Below are 21132 nucleotides of genomic sequence, written 5' to 3' on the forward strand. Positions count from 1 at the left end.
CTGAGAAACTTCAGAAGTTTTCTCTAGACGTACCCCAACTTGCACTGAGGTGCTGAAAGCAATCGACACTAGACATGAGGACATGAAAACACAAGAAAGAATAATGTCTCCAGTGCTCACTGACAAAACAGTGACGTACATGACGAGTTTCCCAGAAGCAACAACAATGCCACCAGAAACAACACACACACGGAAACTCACACACATGGATTTGTGGGGGCACAATTGCTAACAGGTCATTTGGGTTCAGGAAATAGAGACTCACCAGCTGTGCACTCCATTTTTCTTTTTTTAATGTATATAAATGGAACAGATTTCATGCATTTCTTATACAGTTTTAAGAACATAATAATACTTCTCACTCTCCCTCCCTTGCTCTCTCCCACCTTCCTCCTTGCTTCCTTATGGCTGTGTACTCTTGCACTGGTCTTCCATGCAGCTGGGACCCAAATGTTCTCTGATCTTTGCCAGCTATAATACAGGAATCTGTAAGTTGTATACTATTCCCTTTGGTTGACAAGAGTCATTTCCATGATTCTATTTGTGACAACTTTTGCAGCAGAACTGTAGTTTCCTTTCTGACTACTAATCTCTTGGAGGGCTGAACAAAAGTAGGAATTTGAATTGATTTAATTTCAAATGAACCACAGAAGCCATGTCCATCCCTGTGAAAGACAACCCAGGATACAGAGGCAGTTATAAGGATTCAGGTATCCAAGAAAGACTCTGCCTGAGATTGAGCTGCTCCTATGAAATGGGAACAAAGGAATTGGAAATTTTACATCTGTTGGTTTTTCATGTGTGAAGGAAAAAGTGGAACATTTTTATGTTATCTATCCAGTCTTTGCAATTGCTTCAGGGAGTCTGGTGAGATATTTTAGACAACATAACTGGCCATGATTACCGATAAGTACTAGAATAGGGAATGGATTCTCAGTTTAGAATGCTCATCAGCAGTTTAAGAGGGACTTAACAGCAGAAAGATGCAGGGCTTAGACATAGAGAAGGCAACAGTCCTAGGAGCATGCAGACTTCCCACAGGGATGAACAGCCCACCCTGGCTCACCTCTGATTACTTGTGCAGTCCTGTGGGTGGTGGCATTTCTTCTCAATCCTCCTCCACGATTTTTCTATATCAGCTTATCACCATCGAATCCTGATGTATTAAGATATTCATGGTGTACTTTTGAAATCTTTTGCTTACAGCAATGTGCCAAAATACTTTAGGTATACATATTTCTGAATACAGATAGACACCTATCTGTTTATCTAAGTATCTATGATTAGAAAAAATGTCTTAAACTGCCTATCTGGAGGCTACCTCAAATCCCCTTAAACAAGGACAATGGAACACGCACTGTTCCCTGCTGAGAGAAGAACAAACAGGCAAATGCAGGGAGGGAAACTTAATGCTCCACTATTCTAGTTTGTATTCCAATCCTGATATCAGAAAATGGTACTGCAGCCTTCTTTCTCTCACTCTATCTCAAGCAGCAAAGGAATCTTTCCAAAACAGCATGTGGCCCAAGTCTCCCACTTCCCCATCAACCCAACCTGTATTCACTCCAAAGCTCACTGAACAGGTGTGAGCACCTCACTGGTGCCTGGCACAGGAGATGATCCAAACCCATGAAGCTCCCTTTCCAGATCTGGAAGCACTATACTCACAGCCTGTTGTACAGAGCTATGCTGGCTATTAGTCGTTGCAAATACACAATCCAAAAGCTGTTTTGTAGAAATATTGTGGCCACCAGAATCAACACATCTTCAAAACAAATAATTTCTATACTTGGAAAGTGAGTCTGCCCTTTCTGAAAGTAAATTCACACCCACGACCCAAGGCATCCACTATTATATATATTATAATATATATAATATATATATTATATGTCCATGTCTAGACAGTTTTCAAAGATGTTCAAGATATTTCCTTTGCATCAAAATGAAGTAGATGTGGTCCATTTTATATTTAGAGGCCTTTTGGTGCACAGATAAGATTCCAAGACCATAAAGATTTTGTGGGAAGTTGTTTGGCTCAGGATGCCAGTACCCCACTTGGGATTCCTGGGGTTTGAGACCCAGCTCCTTTCTTGATTCCAGCCTACTGCTAATGTGCACCATGGGAGGCAGATGATGGTTCAAATACTTGGGTTTCTGCCATCCATGTGGGATACCTACACTGAGTTCCTAGCTCCTGGCTTCAGCTTAACCCAGCCCTGGCTGCTAAAGACATTTGGGGAATAAATCAATAAATGAGAGATCATGTTACCCATTTGTCCCTGTCTTCCTGTCTCTCTACCTTTCTAACTGATAAAATAAAATTCTCTTAAATTTTAAAAATGTTGGTCTGCTCTAAGTCTGACTGTGAAAATTTGCCAGGACCAGTGCTATGGCATAGTAGGCTAAGCCTCCACTTGCTGTACCAGTATCCCATATGGGTGCCAGTCATATCCTGGCTGTCCCTCTTCTGATCCAGCTCTCCGCTTATGGCCTTGGAAAATGGCCCAACTGCTTGGGCCCCTGCAACCGCAGGGGGGACCCCTAAGAAGCTCCCAGCTCCTGGCTTCAGATCAGCCCAGCTCCAGCCATTGAGGCCATTTGGGGAGTGAACCAATGGGTGGAAGAGCTTTCTCTTTGTCTCTCCCTCTGTCTATATCTCTACCTCTCAAATAAATAAATGAAAACTCTTTTAAAAAAAGAAAACCTGTTTGCCTAGAAAATGATGCAAATAAACATAGTTGAAGTAGACTCTACAAATAAATAATTATATTGCATTTCTCTCTTATAAAACTATATCAGATGATAGCAGAGAACAATAGGGAATGAGTTAACACAAAACAACTAAAGTTATTAGAGTGTCAGCTCTGACTTTTTTCTGCCAACCCATTTTTAAATGGTCTGGTTGCTGGGCTACAAGCTTTTTGCCAGACTAGAACAGAATTGTAACTCTAATAGATGAAGTAGCCAAACTGAATACTGTTGGCTTTCAAAGACATAACCCATTTAGAATGGAAAGATCTCTAAAGATCTGATTTTAGAAAATATAAATAACATTTGAAATAGAGGGGACAGCTTTTATTCTATATTTATTACAACATAAATTTTGATTATAGTCACTGAGCACAATGACTTGAAATATATTTCATATATTAATAAGCTTGAACAATACATTATTATTTGCAAGTTAAGCCAAAAGGAAATTCCTCCAATTCTCTCTGTAATGGAAGCTGGGGGGAGTCATGGATGGGCTTCCTTGACTGAAGACAGAAGCAACAGTCCATCTCAACTTTAAACAACAGTACAACTGATATGCCCATGAAGCCCACAATTCAACTTCTCACAACAGCATGAAATTCAGTGAAATAATTCACATCAAAGATGTAATAAACTGGGCTGGCACCACGGCTCAACAGGCTAATCCTCCGCCTGTGGTGCTGGCACACCGGGTTCTAGTCCTGGTCAGGGCGCCGGATTCTGTCCCAGTTGCTCCTCTTCCAGGCCAGCTCTCTGCTGTGGCCAGGGAGTGCAGTGGAGGATGGCCCAAGTCCTTGGGCCCTGCACCCCATGGGAGACCAGAAGCACCTGGTTCCTGCCTTTGGATCAGTGCAGTGCACTGGCCGCAGTGCGCTGGCCATGGCAGCCATTGGAGGGTGAACCAACGGCAAAGGAAGACCTTTCTCTCTCCCTCTCACTGTCCACTCTGCCTATCAAAAAAAAAAAAAATGTAGTAAACCAAAGATGCTAAGTGATTTTAATCTGATGCATTAATATGTTTGAACCCAGAAATCCCCATGTGAACTTCCAACCATAAAAGCTGAATATTACAATGTAGTCCATAAGCTGTACTTTGGAAATCTATATTCATTAAATAAAAGTTAAAAAAAAAGAAATTAAAAAAAAAAAGCTGAATATTAGTCTTGCAGGCTGAAGACATTCAGCTCAATTTGAACATTACAGCATTAGTGACATCTGGTGGAAAATGTCGGAGTTACAATGGAACATTAGCTAGCTAGTCTGATCTTCCATGTACAGTAATTTTAAGAAAAATTTACTATTAACACAAAAAAAGTATCAGAAAACTATCAAAAAAACTGACACATTATGAATGCCAATGAGGTTTTAACATATAGTTTAAAATACATAGCAGGGGACTGGCATTGAGGTGCAGCAGGTTAAGCTGCCACTTGTGGCCCCAGCCAAGAAATGCAGAGGAATGCAAATATATGCATACATTGTACCCCTTCCTGTATCACATACACAAGCACACATCTGCATGATTACATACATACATACATATACATACATATATATATATACATACATATATAACAAAAGGACCACTTTTCCAAAGCTTCTAAAAACCACGATTCAGGGCCAGCACTGCAGTGCAGCAGGTTTTAAGATGCAGTCTGCAGTACTGGCATCCTGGATGGGTGCCAATTTGAGTCCCTGCTGCTCCACTTCTGGTCCAACTCCCTGCTAATGTGCCTAGGGAAGCAGCGAAGAATGGCCCAAATGCTTGGGCCCATGCAGGCATGGGTGACACCTGGAAGAAGATCCTGGCTCCTGACTTAAGCCCAGCCCAACCCTGGCCATCGTAATCATTTGGGGAGTGAACCAGAGAATAAAAGGTCTCTCTCTCTCTCTCTCTCTCTCTCTCTCTCTCTCTCTCTCCTTTCTTCTGAGCAGTTTTTGCTTATTGTTTTCCTATTATGAGATTCCATTTCTTTTACTTGTATTACTGAATAAGTTCATTTTGTCACTTTAAGAAGGTACAAAAATGGTACATGGTTATTTTGGTAATGGTATTATGGTAACAATATGTGGTTATTTTAAACTGCTCACCAAAATTTTAGTATTGTATCTTACATAGAAATAATCCACAAATTAATCTAATTTAGTGTTATTCTGGGGTTCTAAAGTCAAATAACACTATATAAGTATGTTTAAGCAGACATACTGAAGAATTCAGCTAGAAAATTGCAGGCCCAAACCTCCTTCCCCAAAGCTGAAACCCTGTGGGGTGGGGGTTGTATAGTTTAGGTTCCTTATCTTTACAGCTACACCTGTGTGAGGATAAGGGGCCAAAGCTGTGTAACCCTTGCAGGAGATGTCCTTTGAACTCCCCACATGTGCTTTGAGTTTCCCTGGTGAGATTGCTAATGAGCTTCCTTTGGTGTGAGATGATTTGCTAATGAGCTTCCCTTGGTGTGAGAGGTGTGAGATGATTTGCTAAATGGTACCATAATGTGTGGAATGTCTCTGAAAACCTATAAAAACCCTGACCCTTGACTTCTCAGGGCTGCTCTGTTCCTGCGTGTTCAGAGGGCTTCAGCATGCTGGTCTGAATAAACCCCTTGCTGACTGCATGAGAGGGTCTCTTGGAGTCGTTCCTGGGGTGGTGGACGTTTCTCGACCCTAACATTTGGAGGTCTCACTGAGACCTGGTCTGCTGCCTGTGGACGCCTCCAACGGATATCTCTTGGGGTAAGTAAAGGCACCTATTCTTGTTATTCTATGTTGTGTTGTTATTCCGGTAGTCTGTGAACACTCTAGGTCTGTTCAAGTTTTCTGGTTTTCTGGTTATTGCGCTGGTGTAGTAGCTGTCAGGGCAGGCGCGTGAGCCCTTCCTGACTGTGGCCGGCAGACGTGCCCGGGGGCCACAGGCTATGGCCCTGGGGGACACCCCAGGAGGAAAAAGGAAGGCTGGGGACACCCAGGGGCTTCCGTTGGGTAGATGTTAAGTCTGCATCTGTATTGCCAGCGCAGTCGGTACGGCCGGTGTGGCCTGCGTATTATTTTAGGGTTTTTACAGACACTCTAATTGGTCGTTGTGTATTGATTTCCGTCATTGTCTCCCTGTTCATGTACCTTGTGTTATCTGAAACCATGGGTCAGACTGTGTCTACTCTGTAGGGGACGAGGCTCCCCACATCTGTAGGAACGAAGTGGGTCGCTCCCGCAGTGCGGCGCAGTGTGGCGCAGTGCGGCATGAGGCCAACGGTCCACTTTTGTCTTTTTTGTCCAGTGTCCTTTTTTGTGAGTCTCTTTGGTGTTTGTTTTTGGCTGTTTGTATTTACCTTTCTGAAACTCGTACAATGGGACGGACTTAGACAACTCTTAGAAAAGGAGACTAACCACCCTTTGTTCTGCAGATTGGCCTACTTTGAAGTAGGGTGGGCGCCTGAGGGCACCCTTGACATCCTGGTCTGGCAAGATCTGGTAGAAACTCCCTTTCCTGGTTAAAGCCTTTTTACTCCCTCAGGAACAGCCTTCGAAGGAGATTTTAGCCGTCCAGGACTGTCCTGGCACTATTCTATTTTACAGGGTGACTCTGAAGATTTTTTTCCCTCCTCCTTACCAGCCGCCCGGCCCTGGCTGTGGGGCCGGCAGTGGGGGCACAGGAGAGGGTACAAGAAGCAGCTTCCCAGGGGCCAGCAGATCCCTCCACTTTCCCTTCACTGGCAGCAGGGAAACCCCTGCTGTGCCGTTAGCAAGTGCTGGGAACCCCCTGTGTGTTCAAACAAAGCTGGCCCTTTGAGCCTCAACCTGCAGGACTCAGCTGGGGCCCAGGAATGGCTGGTGGAGGATGGGAAGGCGCGCCTCCTGACTCATTTCTCAGGATCCTAACTCCCCGAGCCATACCTGTTTCCCCCAGACTGACTCCCCATGGCCAACCAAATGGGGCAAGTAGACAGATCTTCTGGACTTCAGGACCCGGTAAGTCACCCTGGGGCGCTCTGTACTCAGGCCCGCCTTTGTGTGGAAGGGCGAGGCTTCTGTTGCCCCTCTGCCAGGTACCTGTCTGGTGTCTGTAATGGAAGAGAGTATGTATGTGGTGTAAATGTGTTTGTGTCTCCAAGGCCCTGCAGCTACGGAGTCTGAATGGGCCCTAACCTGCAGCTCTGTGTTCACCAGGCGGGCGAAGCGATCTCAGTCCGCATCAGTGCCTGTTTCAGAGGTTTTTATCATTTGTTTTGTGCAACCAAGGGGGACATTTTAGACTTTTAACTCTGTTTTGTGGTATGTTAACTCCACCCCTTTGCTAGGAGTGGAGGGGTGAAAGGTCAGCTGCCTGTCGGCATGGGGTAGTAATAACTTAAAATTCTTCTAAATCAAGTTAATCTCTGAGCTTTTCACCCAGGACACCCCAGCCCCCTGGTCCACATTCACTCTTGGGACCCGTCTTGCAGCTGCAGGAACAAGTCTGTTTCAGAGGCAGTACCAGGTATCTGACTGTTGACTGGGTGCAATCTGGGAGCCGGCAACAGGTGCTGTTATTCACTGCTGGGATGGATGGTGGCTTCTTCCCAACAGACACCTTTTGTCCCAGATTACCTGGCCTACTCCCTGCTTCATCAGCTTCATGGAAACACATGGGGAAAACAGCTTAGAAGCTCTGGTCAACTGGTATTACATGACTGCTCCCCATGCTTGACAGAGATGTAACTCGGAAATGTAAACTTGTGCCTGCAGCAATGCCAAACAGGGGCCCTCACAGCCACCAGGAATATGAAGAACAGGACAAAGCCTGTTTGGAGGCCTAGAGAGCCTCTGCTGGGTAGTAACTTAGCAAAGTCTAAGGACACCTGTTACTGTTTGCAGGACTCAGGCTGGGTGGAGTCCTTCCACACCAGAACAGAAAGCCAGAAAAGGCACCAGGGTTTTGCTGATTAAGATTTCACCCAGGTATGGGGTGCCTACCATTACTGGGAGATTGAGGCTGAAATTTGATGTGTTGCCTTGTTTAAAAATGTTGTCTTAATTTGGAGATTCTTAACAGGTTATTCCAAAATGTAAATCAAGAAAATTTGCAGATAAAAAAAAATCACAAGTGTAAATATGTGCTTAAGAAAGGTTAAAAAGAAAAGTGTGTTTTCAAAAAACATGGTTTGTAAAAATGACCAAATCCTGATGGCTAGTTTACTCTAGACCAAAATGGAAATGATGAAATGCTTTAAGTTACAGAAGGTGTGAGGAAGCCACAGAATGTTAACCAGATATATTGGATTTTGAGCCTTCTTGGCATCCTTCAGTCATTCAAAAAAATTAATTTCAAACATTTAAACTTTGACAATTTACAAATTGGCCCTTGGAAATTGTCGAACATGTTTCTCATCTTGTAGAGACACGAACTAATCAGGCTATTTGGATTATATCAGAATTACTGTCAAAATATAAAGTGGTGAAAAGTTAGTCTAATCATCTTGTGTTACAAGACACGATGGTTATCTTAATGAGAAAGCCCCAGAGGCCTAAAAGAGTTAAATACTTTGTAGAATCCTACAAGTGCTTTCAAAAATATTATAAAGTAAGCAAGTGCCTCTTGGTTAATAAGTTTATAATTTTATATGTGGCAACTTAATCTTGTCATCTACAGTTTTATATCAGATTGGCTGCTCATAAAACTAAAGCATTGTTCTGTGTTTAGCTATCCTCCTATAGGTTCTGATGGAATTTTTCCAGCCACATGTATTGTATTCAGTGCTTTGGGATGATTGTAACCAAATGAAGCCAATAACATATTAAAGGTACCAACTGTGAGAAAGTATGGTTAGCTGAGGTTAAATTTGCTGGTTAAACAAGCTACATGTAAGATATTTAAGATGTTTCCAAATATATGTATTAATATTTATGAAAGGCATTGGACCTTCTGGTAAATGTTTTCTTAGGTTGTTATCTAATGGTTAAAACTGATTTCTAAGCTTTCATGTGCTATTGCTATTGTCAGTAAGCGATCTGGGACTGGCTTCCCCATTTCCCTAGATGGCTAGCATTTTCCTGTAATGGCATAGCCAAAATAAGAACTTAAATTATAATTTCTTAGCTAGATTTACTTCACCATCAGCGAGGTAAACAGTAAACAGGAAAGACCTCCCTTTCAAAAGTTTTCCTCATGGGCATTGTCTGCCTCAATATAAACTACAGAACATGCCTGTGACTACAGACTTCACTGAAGATTAGAGATGGGACTTGAGCACCCCCTTGACTTGCATCCTCTGGTCTGCTTTAACAAAAACCAGGAGGAAAAGAAAGCTAGGCATCAGAAGCAGTGGGTGGCAGACCTATTAATGGCTGCTCTGTACAGTGATCTGCCCTCAAGGAGACCCAACAGGCCAGTCCACTGCAGTGGCTTTCAACGTGGCAAGCCTGGGCTTCAACAGAAGTCAGCTTGTGAAGAGCCCTGGCAGCTCTTCCAAGAGTTGGATCACTGGAAATGGACCTGCCCTGGAGTCGAAGGACACCCAGGTCAGAGCCACAGATCTTACTGGCTCTAAGCTGAAAAGCCCTTCACTCAGCCCAGCTTCCAAAGTGACCACTGCAGCTGAGGGGACAGCCAAGTAGGGTCAGCAACACTGCAGGCAGAGATGTAAATATCCTGTTAAAGATGCTACCTGCCTTTACCTGGCCAGCTCTCCTCCCAGGCCAGCTAGGTAATGGAAGTCAACAGGGTGCCCTCCCCAAGGAGGTTCTCTCCTCCCTTAGGATGTACCCTATGTAAAGAGATAGGTCTGGGCCTCTTAACTTACAAGGCTTTAAAGCCCACCTGATTATTAAGCCCCTTCTGTAAGTTTCTATTTGGCTTAGACAGCATCTTTCTGTCCTTTGTTATAGACCCTGACTAGAAGACCAAGGGTCAGCACTGTACAGTTGATGGTCCTGCCATCTCAATACTAGCCCCTAGATGAGCAGGCCATTAGAGTGGGTGGAAGGGGACCATGATTGGTCCCCATAGTTACCAGTAGAAAGAGGGAATGAAGAATTCAGGTAGAAAATTGCAGGCCCAAACCTCCTTCCCCAAAGCTGAAACCCTGTGGGGTGGGGGTTGTATAGTTTAGGTTCCTTATCTTTACAGCTACACCTGTGTGAGGATAAGGGGCCAAAGCTGTGTAACCCTTGCAGGAGATGTCCTTTGAACTCCCCACATGTGCTTTGAGTTTCCCGTGGTGAGATTTGCTAATGAGCTTCCCTCGGTGTGAGATGATTTGCTAAATGGTACCATAATGTGTGGAATGTCTCTGAAAACCCTATAAAAACCCTGACCCTTGACTTCTCGGGGCTGCTCTGTTCCTGCGTGTTCAGAGAGCTCCAGCATGCTGGTCTGAATAAACCCCTTGCTGACTGCATGAGAGTGTCTCTTGGAGTCGTTCCTGGGGTGGTGGATGTTTCTTGACCCTAACAATACCTCTGAACATAGTCACTAACATTAAAAAGTTTTTCAAAACTATATTTCAAATTAGCTTAACACAATTTTATATTGATAATCTTGAAATATTCTCATGTAATAGCCTACTTGATCAGACTGGTATGAAATCTAAACAATTCATACTACCTGGGCGCTTCATGAGAAACCTAAATCTTATTTTTAAATTGTGTGTTTGTATTGAACTCCATCACAATACCTGGGGAAATCCTTGTAAGATTTCTTAAACTGGGGGCCGGCACTGTGGTGTAGCAAGTAAAGCTACTCGTATCCCATATGGGCACTGGTTAGAGTCCCAGATGCTCCACTTCCAATCCAGCTTTCTGCTATGGCCTGGGAAAGCAGTAGAAGATGGCCCAAGTCCTTGGGCCCCTGCACCTGTGTAGGAAGACCTGGAGGAAGCCCCTGGCTCCTGGCTCCTGGCTCCGGATTGGCACAGCTCCAGCCATCACAGCAAATTGGAGTGAACCAGCAGATGGAAGGCTTCTCTCTCTGCCTCTCCTTCTCTATGTAACTCTTTCAAATAAATCATTAAAGAGGTCTTAAACCAAGATTATGCAAAAAAATAGATTTATTGGAAAATTCATCTTAATTAAGGGGATATTTTCACAGAAATGTGTGAGGAACAATTACATTTTTAACAAGCTAACACACTTAAAATATTAGAAGTCAAATCTTTCAATTGTGGGAATTCCTGGATTGTTATATTTATGTAGTCATTTCTAATTCTCTATAAACTACCCAGTTGGTCTCCATTTAAATATTCAATATTAATTTGTAAGTTAATGTATCACTCCCACAGAGGTAAAAACACAGCACATAATGAGTGATAAATTTTGTAATTACAGGTATGCATGTATCTCTTTGTCTGCTTAGCTTATAAATATCCAAGAAAGGCACATTAAAATTCCTCTCAATGATTGAGATTGGATTAGGTATTCTTGTTTCTGTACCCCACAGTTATGTTTTTGGTTTCTACATGTTTAATACTGTATGTATCTATATACATAAATGCATATATGTATAGTATCAGATTTTTTATTAGAGGTTTATTTGAAAAGTAGAGTTAGAGTAAGAGAGGGATAGACACAAAGAGAGGTCTTCCATCTGCTGGTTCACTCCCCAGATGGCCACAATGGCTGGAGCTGGGACAATTGGAAGCCAGGAGCCAGGAGCTTCTTCCAGGTCTCCTACATGGGTGCAGGGGCCCAAGTACTTGGGCAGTTTTCTTATGTTTCCTAGCTGCATTAGCAGGGAGCTGGATTGGAAGTGGAGCAGCCAAGACTCAAACCAGTGTGCATATAGGATGGCTTTACCCACTATGCCACAACACCAACTCTAATATTATATATTAAACTTCATATTTTTTAGTTCACACAGTTATATTGTTTTACGAGTTCAACCACAGTCACACACAAATATAGTATCATTAGATATTAAACTTTATTGATTCACATAAGCTATGTTTTTGATGTATAAAACAAAACATACCGCTCTGTTGGCATTCCATATAGGAGGGCTGCTTCATCTCTGATGTGCCTGGGAATGCAGCAGAGAATGGCCCAAGTACCTGAGTCCCTGCCACCCACGAGGAGACACAAATAGAGTTCCCAGCTCCTAACCTCAGCCTAGCCCAGCCCTGGCAGTTGCAGCCTTCAAAGCAGTCAACTGTCTCTGAACAGAATAAAAGCTGAATTTAAAAGTTTCTGGGGGCCGGTGTCATGGCTCACTAGGTTAATCCTCTGCCTGCGGTGCCAGCATCCCATATGGGCACCAGGTTCTAGTCCTGGCTGCTCCTCTTCCAGTTCATCTCTCTGCTGTGGCCTGGAAGGGCAGTGGAGGATAGCCCAAGTGCTTGGGCACCTGTGCCCACATGGGAGACCAGGAAGAGGCACCTGGCTCCTGGCTTTGGATTGGCATAGCTCCAGCCGTAACAGCCATTTGGGGGGTGAACCAAAGAGAAAGAGACCTTTCTGTCTCTCTCTCTCACTGTCTATTAATTTTTTTTTACAGATAAAGTTTCTAAGCAAATATGTAGTTTAAAAAACAAATTCCCACATACAAATCTTCCAAGCATCCGTTCCCTCAAGAACACTCCCCCTGGTCTCTCTATCCCACCTTTCCTAATTCCTCATTCTTTGTGTTTTCAGTTCTCCATGAATCTTCTACTCCATCCCTCTTACTCCAATAAGCAGACTTCCTGACTCAGCATTCGGTCTGGCCCAACTGAACATGCCAACCCTATCCATAACGTCACTCTAAACTGACATAAACTCACAGACACGTTAAACCCTAGAAGCAAGAGCAAGTTTTTATATCATCTGTAACTTGACTTCCAAACTTGTATACACCTGGGTTGCATTAGTAGGTAATTTAATGTATGAAACTTACAAATGACTCAAATGAGGATACATGCCTTATAAAAATGATACAATTAAATAGTAAATATAAAATCATTGGTACAATGCCTGGAACATAGTAAACTCTTACCAAATGCTACTTATATAATCATGGCAATGAAGGTGGTGCTGACACTAATGATAGCAACAGTGGTAATCATTAAGAAACTGACAGAAATAAGTTATTAGCACAACGTAATTTTGTTTTTCTTCACTGACAAACATTCAATCAGCATTCTACACTTATTTTAACATTTGGATCCCTCCTCTTTCTGGGAAATTTAAAAAATGTGTTGAACTCTTCAAATGTATTTTGTGTCCAAGAAGTGATATCAGAAAAGAAACCCTGGGCCGGCGCCGCGGCTCACTAGGCTAATCCTCCGCCTAGCGGCGCCGGCACACCGGGTTCTAGTCCCGGTAGGGGCGCCGGATTCTGTCCCGGTTGCCCCTCTTCCAGGCCAGCTCTCTGCTGTGGCCAGGGAGTGCAGTGGAGGATGGCCCAAGTGCTTGGGCCCTGCACCCATGGGAGACCAGGAAAAGCACCTGGCTCCTGGCTCCTGCCATCGGATCAGCGCGGTGCGCCGGCCGCGGCGGCCATTGGAGGGTGAACCAACGGCAAAAGGAAGACCTTTCTCTCTGTCTCTCTCACTGTCCACTCTGCCTGTCAAAAAATAAAAAAAAATAAAATAAAAAATAAAAAGAAAAGAAACCCTAAGTTTACCACCTTTATGCATTCTGCAGTTGGAACTTTCTCAGCTTGGCCAACAGAATACTCACCTGGGAAGGTGCTCTGTGAGCCAAACACTACTTTTATACAGCATTCAAAACTTTTTCTCCAGCAGGCACTTGGGAGCAGTTCTGGACACTCGTCCCACATTCCAGCTTGGGGTCAATGCTCTAGGGGACCGAGAAAGTCCTTCTGCCTCCTCCACAGCTTCTTCATGGCCATGATCACTTCCTTGTTTCTCAGGGTGTAGATGGCAGGATTCAGCATGGGGGTAACCATTGTATACAGCACAGAGACTGCTTTGTCCATGGAGAATGTCCGAAAAGGCCTTGCATAGATGTATATGCAGGGCACAAAGATTAAGGTGACCACGGCAATGTGAGAGGCGCAGGTTGACAGCGCCTTGCTACGATCCTCCCGTGAGTGGCTTCGGAGCATGACCAGCAGTGCTGTGTAGGATCCCAGCAACACCAGGAAACACATCAAGGTCACCAAGCCATTGTTAGACACCATTAGAAGCTCTAAGATGAAAGTATCCGTGCAGGCCAATTTGATCAACTGAGGAACATCACAATAAAAGTTGTCCAGCTTGTCAGGCCCACAGAATGGCAGCTGGATAGTCAATACAACCTGTACAATGGAGTGGATGAAGCCTCCCACCCAGGAGGCTGCCATGAGGAGCCCACAGACTGTCTGATTCATAATGAATGTGTAGCGCAGTGGTTGGGAAATGGCAACATAGCGGTCATATGCCATGACGGTCAGCAGGAAGATCTTGATACCGCCAATGAAGTGGAAGAAAAAGAGCTGAGTCAGGCAGGCATCAAAGGAAATGCTGGGGCTGCCCGAGAGCAAGTCAACCAGCATCCTGGGCACCATGGTGGAAGAGTAGCAAAAGTCCAGGAAAGAAAGATTACCTAAGAGAAAATACATGGTTGTGTGCAGACGTGGGTCAGAGGTCACGATGGCCACAATAAGAAGATTTCCAGTTACAGTCACAAGATATACAGCACAAAAGACAATGAAGAAGAAGCACCGCAGCTCCCATACCTGAGAGAGCCCCAGGAGGACAAATGCTGTGACCTGCGAATGATTTGCTGGATTCACCTGCTGGCTGTGACCAGTGAAATGCATCTGGTAAGGAAAAAACACACATTCATCAGAGGATCTGCAAAGTGCCCTGACACAATCTCCCCCATTCTCCACTACTTCAGTTACCACAAGCAGGGGGTTATAAGCGGTTCTACAGGACACCAAGCAGCTGAACATCATATGTTGATGTAATGAAACTCAAGGGCATAAAGCTCAGGACTGTGCTGGTGCTATTTTTGATTTTTGAAAATAAACAGTGATCAACCCTCAAAAACTGAGAAGTAAGGTATAAAGGAAAAATCTCTAGACTGAAAAGGAACATGAATTCCATCACTAACTAGTTGTATCATTGTTAAGAACCCTCTGAAGTTCTCTATGCCTCACTTCTCTCATCTATGATAGATTAACCAAAATACCCTCAGAGCCGTCTTCTTTTATTTTTTTAACTTTTATTTAATGAATATAAATTTCCAAAGTATGGCTTATGGATTACAATGGGCTCAGAGTCTTCTATAGTTTAATGTCTTATAGTATATGTGGCCTTGATTTAGAAAACCTGATGGATCTCCACATGCCAGGCATGCAGAGAGATCCCCTGACATAGTTCTCATTTATATCCCCAAATAAAAAACATCTGAAAGATACCCATAATATCCATGGATAAATACCATGGCCTTCTGAGAGAGCTCTACCTAGGATGTATATTATCAGTCCTAGAAGGATGCTTCTCAGCCTTTTGGCTAAGCTCAAGTGAAGGAAGTTGATATTATGGGAAAGAGAGAAAAATAGAAAACATGGTTTACCCTTTTCAAGGATATTAAAAAATAACTCTTTCCACTAAATTAAATAAGAAAACATGAAAGAAAAAGCTTCCTGTCTTGTGGCTCTGGGAAACTCAAAGAAACCAGTCTGTGGAGAAATAGAGGGAAGGGTAACTACAATACTTACCCACCTCTGAAGAGTTTGAGTATCTTTGTTAGTTTCAGGAACAATACCCACACTACCTGCTCAGTCAGGTGAAGAACAACAAAGGAGACTATAAAGATCAATTGAAATTTAAAAACTCATCATCTAAATGCAGAATAACCTCAACATTTCAAAATACTGAAAAGGTTTTCAAAATTCATTTCAGTATTTTATAAAGATGTTAGGAAATCTGACAAAATGAACTCTGGAACAAATCCCTTCACATTCCTTAATAGAAATGTTAACTATCACTTGAATTTAATTTTAAATAGATGTTTTAATAATATGTTCCTTTCTTGTCTCTATTCACTCATTAAGCATTTGCTAACTCTCCCTTACTGGGCACTATGTTCACCACCAAGGATTTAAAGAGAACAAGAGCATAAATGACTTAGGGCAACTCCAGGTGTGTAACACTCTGCAGAGGGCCTTCCCCTCCGGACTTCCTGCCCATGTCTTTAGTTTCATCATTCTGCACAGCACAAAGCTTCTCTCACACAAACCATGTGATCTGGAAGACACCAAACAATTCAAAGTTCTCAAAACCTGTCAAGCTGTGGGGTGAGGGGTGGGGATGGGCGGAGTGGGGTTATGCAGCATTGTGGGGAAGTGAGTCAAGCCAAGGCCTGAGATGCCAACAACCCATATGGATGCAGGTTCTTTTGTTTTTGTTTTTATTGTTTTTTGTTTCTTTTTTTTTTTTTAAGATTTATTTCATTTATTTGAAAGTTAGAGTTACAGAGAGGGGTAGAGACAGAGAGTCTTACATCTGTTAGTTCACTCCTCAGATGGCCACAATGGCCATAGCTGCACCAATCCAAAGCCAGGAGCCAGGAGCTTCTTCCAGGTCTTTCACATGGGTGCAGAGGCCCAAGGATTTGCCCCATCCTCCACTGCCTTCCCAGGCCATAACAGAGAGCTGGATCAGAAGAGGAGCAGCCAGGACCAGAACCAGCACCCATATGGGATACCTGCACCCCAGGCCAGGGCTTTAACCCACTGTGCCACAGCGCCAGCCCCAGGTGAAGGTTCTTATCACAGTTGCTCCACTTCTGACCCAGCTCCCAGTAATGAGCCTGGGAAAGCAGCGGAAGATGGTCCAAGTCCTTGGGCACCTGCACCCACATGGGAGACCTGGAAGAAACTTCTGGCTCCTGACTTTGGATCAGCACAGCTCCAGCCATTTTTGCCAATTGGGGAGTGAACCAGCAGATGGAAGACCTCTCTCTTTCTGCCTCTCCTCTCTCTGTATAACTCTAATTTTCAAATAATAAAATCTTAAAAAGAAAAAAAGAATGCCAGTCAAATTCTACTTGCTCCTCTTCCAATTAAGCTTTTCGCTAATGTGTCTGGGAAGGCAGCAGATGATGACCCAACTACTTGGGTCCCTGTCACCCATATAGGAGACATGGATGGAGTTTCAGGAACCTGGCTTCAGCCTGGCCCAGACCCGGCCTTTGCAACCATTTAGGTAGTGAACCAATGGTTCATATTTCTCTCTCTCTCTCCCTTTCCTTCTCTCTCTCTCTCTCTTCCTCTCAATAAATATTTTTTTAAAAAAGGAAAAGTCACATTTAAACTTAAAATATATTTAGAAAATACAGTTGAGCATTCTATGTATCAAACTTTACAGACATTAGGCAAATTAGTAAGAATAAAATTATAATCATAATTTCATGTATTTGAAGATAAAAAGAAGGAAAATAGATAAATTAGAATCCAACAAAAGACACTACGAAGGCACTGGCACTGTGGCACAATGGGTTAAGCCACCATCTGCCATGCTGGCATCCCATATGAGGCCTTGATGTTCTACGTCCAATCCTGCTCCTTGCTAACGTGCCTGTGAAAGCAGCAGAAGACTGTCCAAGTGTCTGGGCCCCTACACCCAAGTTGGAGACCCAGATGCAGCTCCTGACTTCTGACTTCAGCCTGGTCCAGTTATTGCAGCCATTTGGGGAGTGAACCAGTAGATGGAAAATCACTCTCTTTCTCTCTGTCTCTCTCTCTCTCTGAAAATCTGCCTTTTAAATACATAAAAGAATCTCTTTTTTTAAAGGTATTATGAGGGTACTATGCAGCAGCAGGTTAAAGCCTTGGCCTGAAGCACCAGCGATCCCATATGGGCATCAGTTCGAGTCCAGATGCTCCTCTTCCTATCCAGCTCTCGGCTATGGCCTGAGAAAGTAGCAGAAGATGGCCCAAGTCCTTAGGCCCCTGCACCCACATGGGAGACCTGGAGGAAGCTTCTGCCTCCTGGCTTCATATCAGCGCAGCTCTGGCCATTGTTGCCAACTGGGGAGTGAACCAGCAGATGGAAGACCTCTCTCTGTGTCTCTACCTCTCGCTGTAACTCTTTCAAATAAATAAATCTTTTTTAAAAAAAGGCACTATGAAGGAAAAATATAGAGTCAAGAATAGCCTACCTCTCTCCCATCTCCCACAATCCCAAAATAAAAAATGGACATAAGAAAAAACTCATTCTTTGCCTAAATTAACAACCTATATACAAATATATGGCAAACTTAAGCAAGATAGAAAAAGAAATGCAAATACAGAGGCACAGCACTGGGAGCTATCAAAAGAACAAATCACAAGAATTTTTTTTTAAATTGTGTGAAATACATATAAATAAATTTTAAGATCTAGTTACATGGATGTTTTAGGAAAATATAAAGAAGCCAACTAATGTTTTGAATGTGGAAAACATAACAGTGCAAATAATAACAATATAAATTCAAGAGTTTGTAAAAGAGTGCCCCTTAAACAGTAAAATACTCGATGGGGATAATACACTAATCCATCAAGATACACTTGAATCTTGAACTGCTATATTACCAGAACCTAACAGATATCTAGCACACAATATTTCAGTAACTCAATATTTACTTATAGGAAGAATAAAATACACTAACCACTAATTAGCAGAGATAATGATTGCAGCTATGGGGCAGGCATTTGGCCTACAATTAGGATACCCACATCCCACACTGGAGTGCCTAGTTCCAATCCCTGGCTCCAGGCCTTGACTCCAGCTTCCTGCTAATGCAGACCTGAGAGATGGCTAGGATGGCTCAATTAGTCACCTATGCAGGAGCGTGGATTGAATTCCTTGATCCCAACTTCTGTTCAGCCTAGTGCTACCCATTGTGCCTATTTGGGGAGTGAACCAACCCATGAGGACTCTCTGTTACGTGTGTGTGTCTGTGTGTGTGTGTGGTGGGGGGTGTATGGGTGTGTGTGTGTGTGTGTGTGTGTCCTTGTACCTCTCTCTTCACTCCCCCTCCTTGCCTCTTAAATACATGCTTTTGTAAAAATGTGGTGACCACCCCTATTCTTTTCAATAAGGCTAATATATTTTTACCACTACAATGAGACAAACACATACCCAATTAGAAGAAAAATATTAATTAATCTCAACACGAATATAGGTGTGAAGTTCTGAATAAAATACCAGAATATAGGTGTGAACTTCTGAACAGAATCCCAGAAAGTCAGAATCTGGAACTCAATGCAGGTCTCCCATGTGGATGTCAGGGACTCAGGTACTTAAGCCATCACTGCTGCTCACCAAGATGTACACCGGCTGGAAGCTTTACTAGAAGTGGAGCTGGGACTCAAATCCAAGTCCTCTGACATGGGATGTGGGCCTTCCCTGTGTTACCTTAAACACTGCACAGACACCAGCCCATTCTGCATTTCTGAAATTGAACTCCTTGTCTATCTTCCCACATCCTCCTGCTGCAAAACCTTGGTAATGACTATTCTTCCTGATTCTGTGACTATGACATGTTTGGATTTCACATACAAGGAAAATCTTGCAGTATTTGTCTTTCTGCATCTGGATTATTTTACTTAGCAGAATGCCCTCTAGATTCCTCTATGTTGTTGCAATTGGCAGAATTTCTTTTTGTTTCAAGGCTGAAAATATGGTTATGTTGTGTATGTGAGAGAGAGTGAGCATGCACACATATGGGACAAGTTGTTTTTTAATGTATTTATCCATTGACATTTAGGTTGCCTCCACATATTGGCTGTTGTGAATGATGTTAATAGAAACATGAAAAAAAATGTCTTTTTTGAGAAGATAAGATTAACAAACCATTAGCTGAACTAAGAGAAAAGAAAGAAGACTTACATAAATAAAATCAGAAGTGAAAGATAAAATTTTACATTGAATTCTCCAGGAGTATTAAGAATCATGAGACAATTATAAGCTATTATATGGTGACAAACATGATAATCTGAAAAAAATAATAAATTCCTAGAAATGTGCAACCTAACAAAACTGGATCAAGAAAGATAAGGCTTGAACAGACCAGTAACAATAGAAGGATGAACCAGTAATCAAAAACCTCACAACAAAGAACATTTCAGGACCAGATGGCGTCTCTGTTGAATTCTACCAAACATTCCAGGAAGAATTCTTAAACTGTTCAAAACAATAGGAGAGGGAACACTTCTAAACTCATTTTGTGGGGCCAACATTACCCTGATACCAGAACCAAACAATGAAACTGCAGGAAAAGAAAATTACAAGCCAATATCCCTGATTAAAACTGATGCAAAAATTCTCAAAAAAATATTAGCAAGCAAAGTTCAATTGCACATTGAAAGGACCACACACTATGACCAAGTAGGGTTTATCCCTGTGGTGCAAGGAGAGTCAACATACACAAATCAAAGTGCTACAACTCATCCTTAACAAAATGGAAGAGAAAAAACATGAACCTCTCAATAGATGCAGAAAAAAAGCTTTAGCAATGTTCAACTCAATAAAAATAAATTTATAATTCAACACAATGTTAGCCAAAAATGCTAGTAGTAATTTTTTAAGAAGTCGGATAGGTCATTCATAAGATCATCAAAAAAGGAACATGCTAAAAGTGGGAAATATTTTTAAAAATCTTTCATTACCAGATATTTAGAAGAACAATGCTCATGCATTTACAATAATTAAAGGGATGAACTGTTATCGTACAAAATGACAAATGAGACAGAATAAATGATATGCATACACCCATAAACTCACACACACATAAATATACAGACACTATACACTCATACTGCGTGCAGGAATTTAAGATATGATGAAGGTAGTACCTCAAATTAATAGAAAATATCAACTACTGAGTAAAGTTTTTCTAAATATCTATTTTCTTTAGCAAAAACTAATGTTTGACTTGTACACACTGTATATAAAAAGCAAATTCCATGTGGATAAAAATTTCTATTTAAATAACATTTAAAACAAATGTTCTAGAAGAAAACAACAGTCCAGGCCATTGTGCTGATTTGAGGAGTGAATGAGCAAATGGAAAATCCCTCTGTCTCACTCTCTCATGCCCCATCCTGCTCTTCCCCCTCCCCATTTCTCCTTCTCTTTGTCACTCTGCCTGTCAAATAAATAAATGAAGCTTTTTTTTTAGATGTTTTTGTTTATTTATTTGAGAGGTAGAGTTAGACAGTGAGAAGGAGAGACAGAGAGGTCCACCTTCCATTGGTTCACTCCCCATATGGCCACAATGACCAGAGCTGCACCGAACCGAAGCCAGGAGACAGGTGCTTCTTCCCGGTCTCCCACAGGGGTGCAGGGGCCCAAGCACCTGGGCCATTTCTACTGCTTTCCCAGGCCACAGGAAAGAGCTGGACTGGAAGTGGAGTAGCCAGGACTAGAACCAGTACCCATATGGGATACCGGCACCGCAGGCAGAGGATTAACCAAGGGAGCCATGGCACTGGCT

At 42.6% G+C, this 21132-nt stretch overlaps 1 protein-coding gene across 2 annotated transcripts in view; it reads right to left on the reverse strand.

Annotated features, from left to right (window-relative positions):
- Positions 1–21132, reverse strand: part of LOC100344537 (olfactory receptor 4D5) — a 36258-nt gene that overhangs the window by 4989 nt on the left and 10137 nt on the right. The window contains exons 1-3 of one of the 2 annotated variants that reach the window (XM_070047831.1): positions 13381–21132; positions 1067–1156; positions 1–68 (exon numbers count right to left, since the gene is read on the reverse strand). The exon at positions 13381–21132 is cut by the window's right edge and continues 10137 nt beyond it. In XM_070047831.1, coding sequence (XP_069903932.1) covers positions 13493–14602 — 1110 coding nt within the window. In that variant the 5' untranslated portion in view covers positions 14603–21132 and the 3' untranslated portion in view covers positions 1–68; positions 1067–1156; positions 13381–13492. The other variant, XM_070047822.1, reaches the window with a different exon arrangement.

Source organism: Oryctolagus cuniculus, chromosome 1 (genome assembly GCF_964237555.1).
Source record: "Oryctolagus cuniculus chromosome 1, mOryCun1.1, whole genome shotgun sequence".
NCBI lineage: Eukaryota > Metazoa > Chordata > Mammalia > Lagomorpha > Leporidae > Oryctolagus > Oryctolagus cuniculus.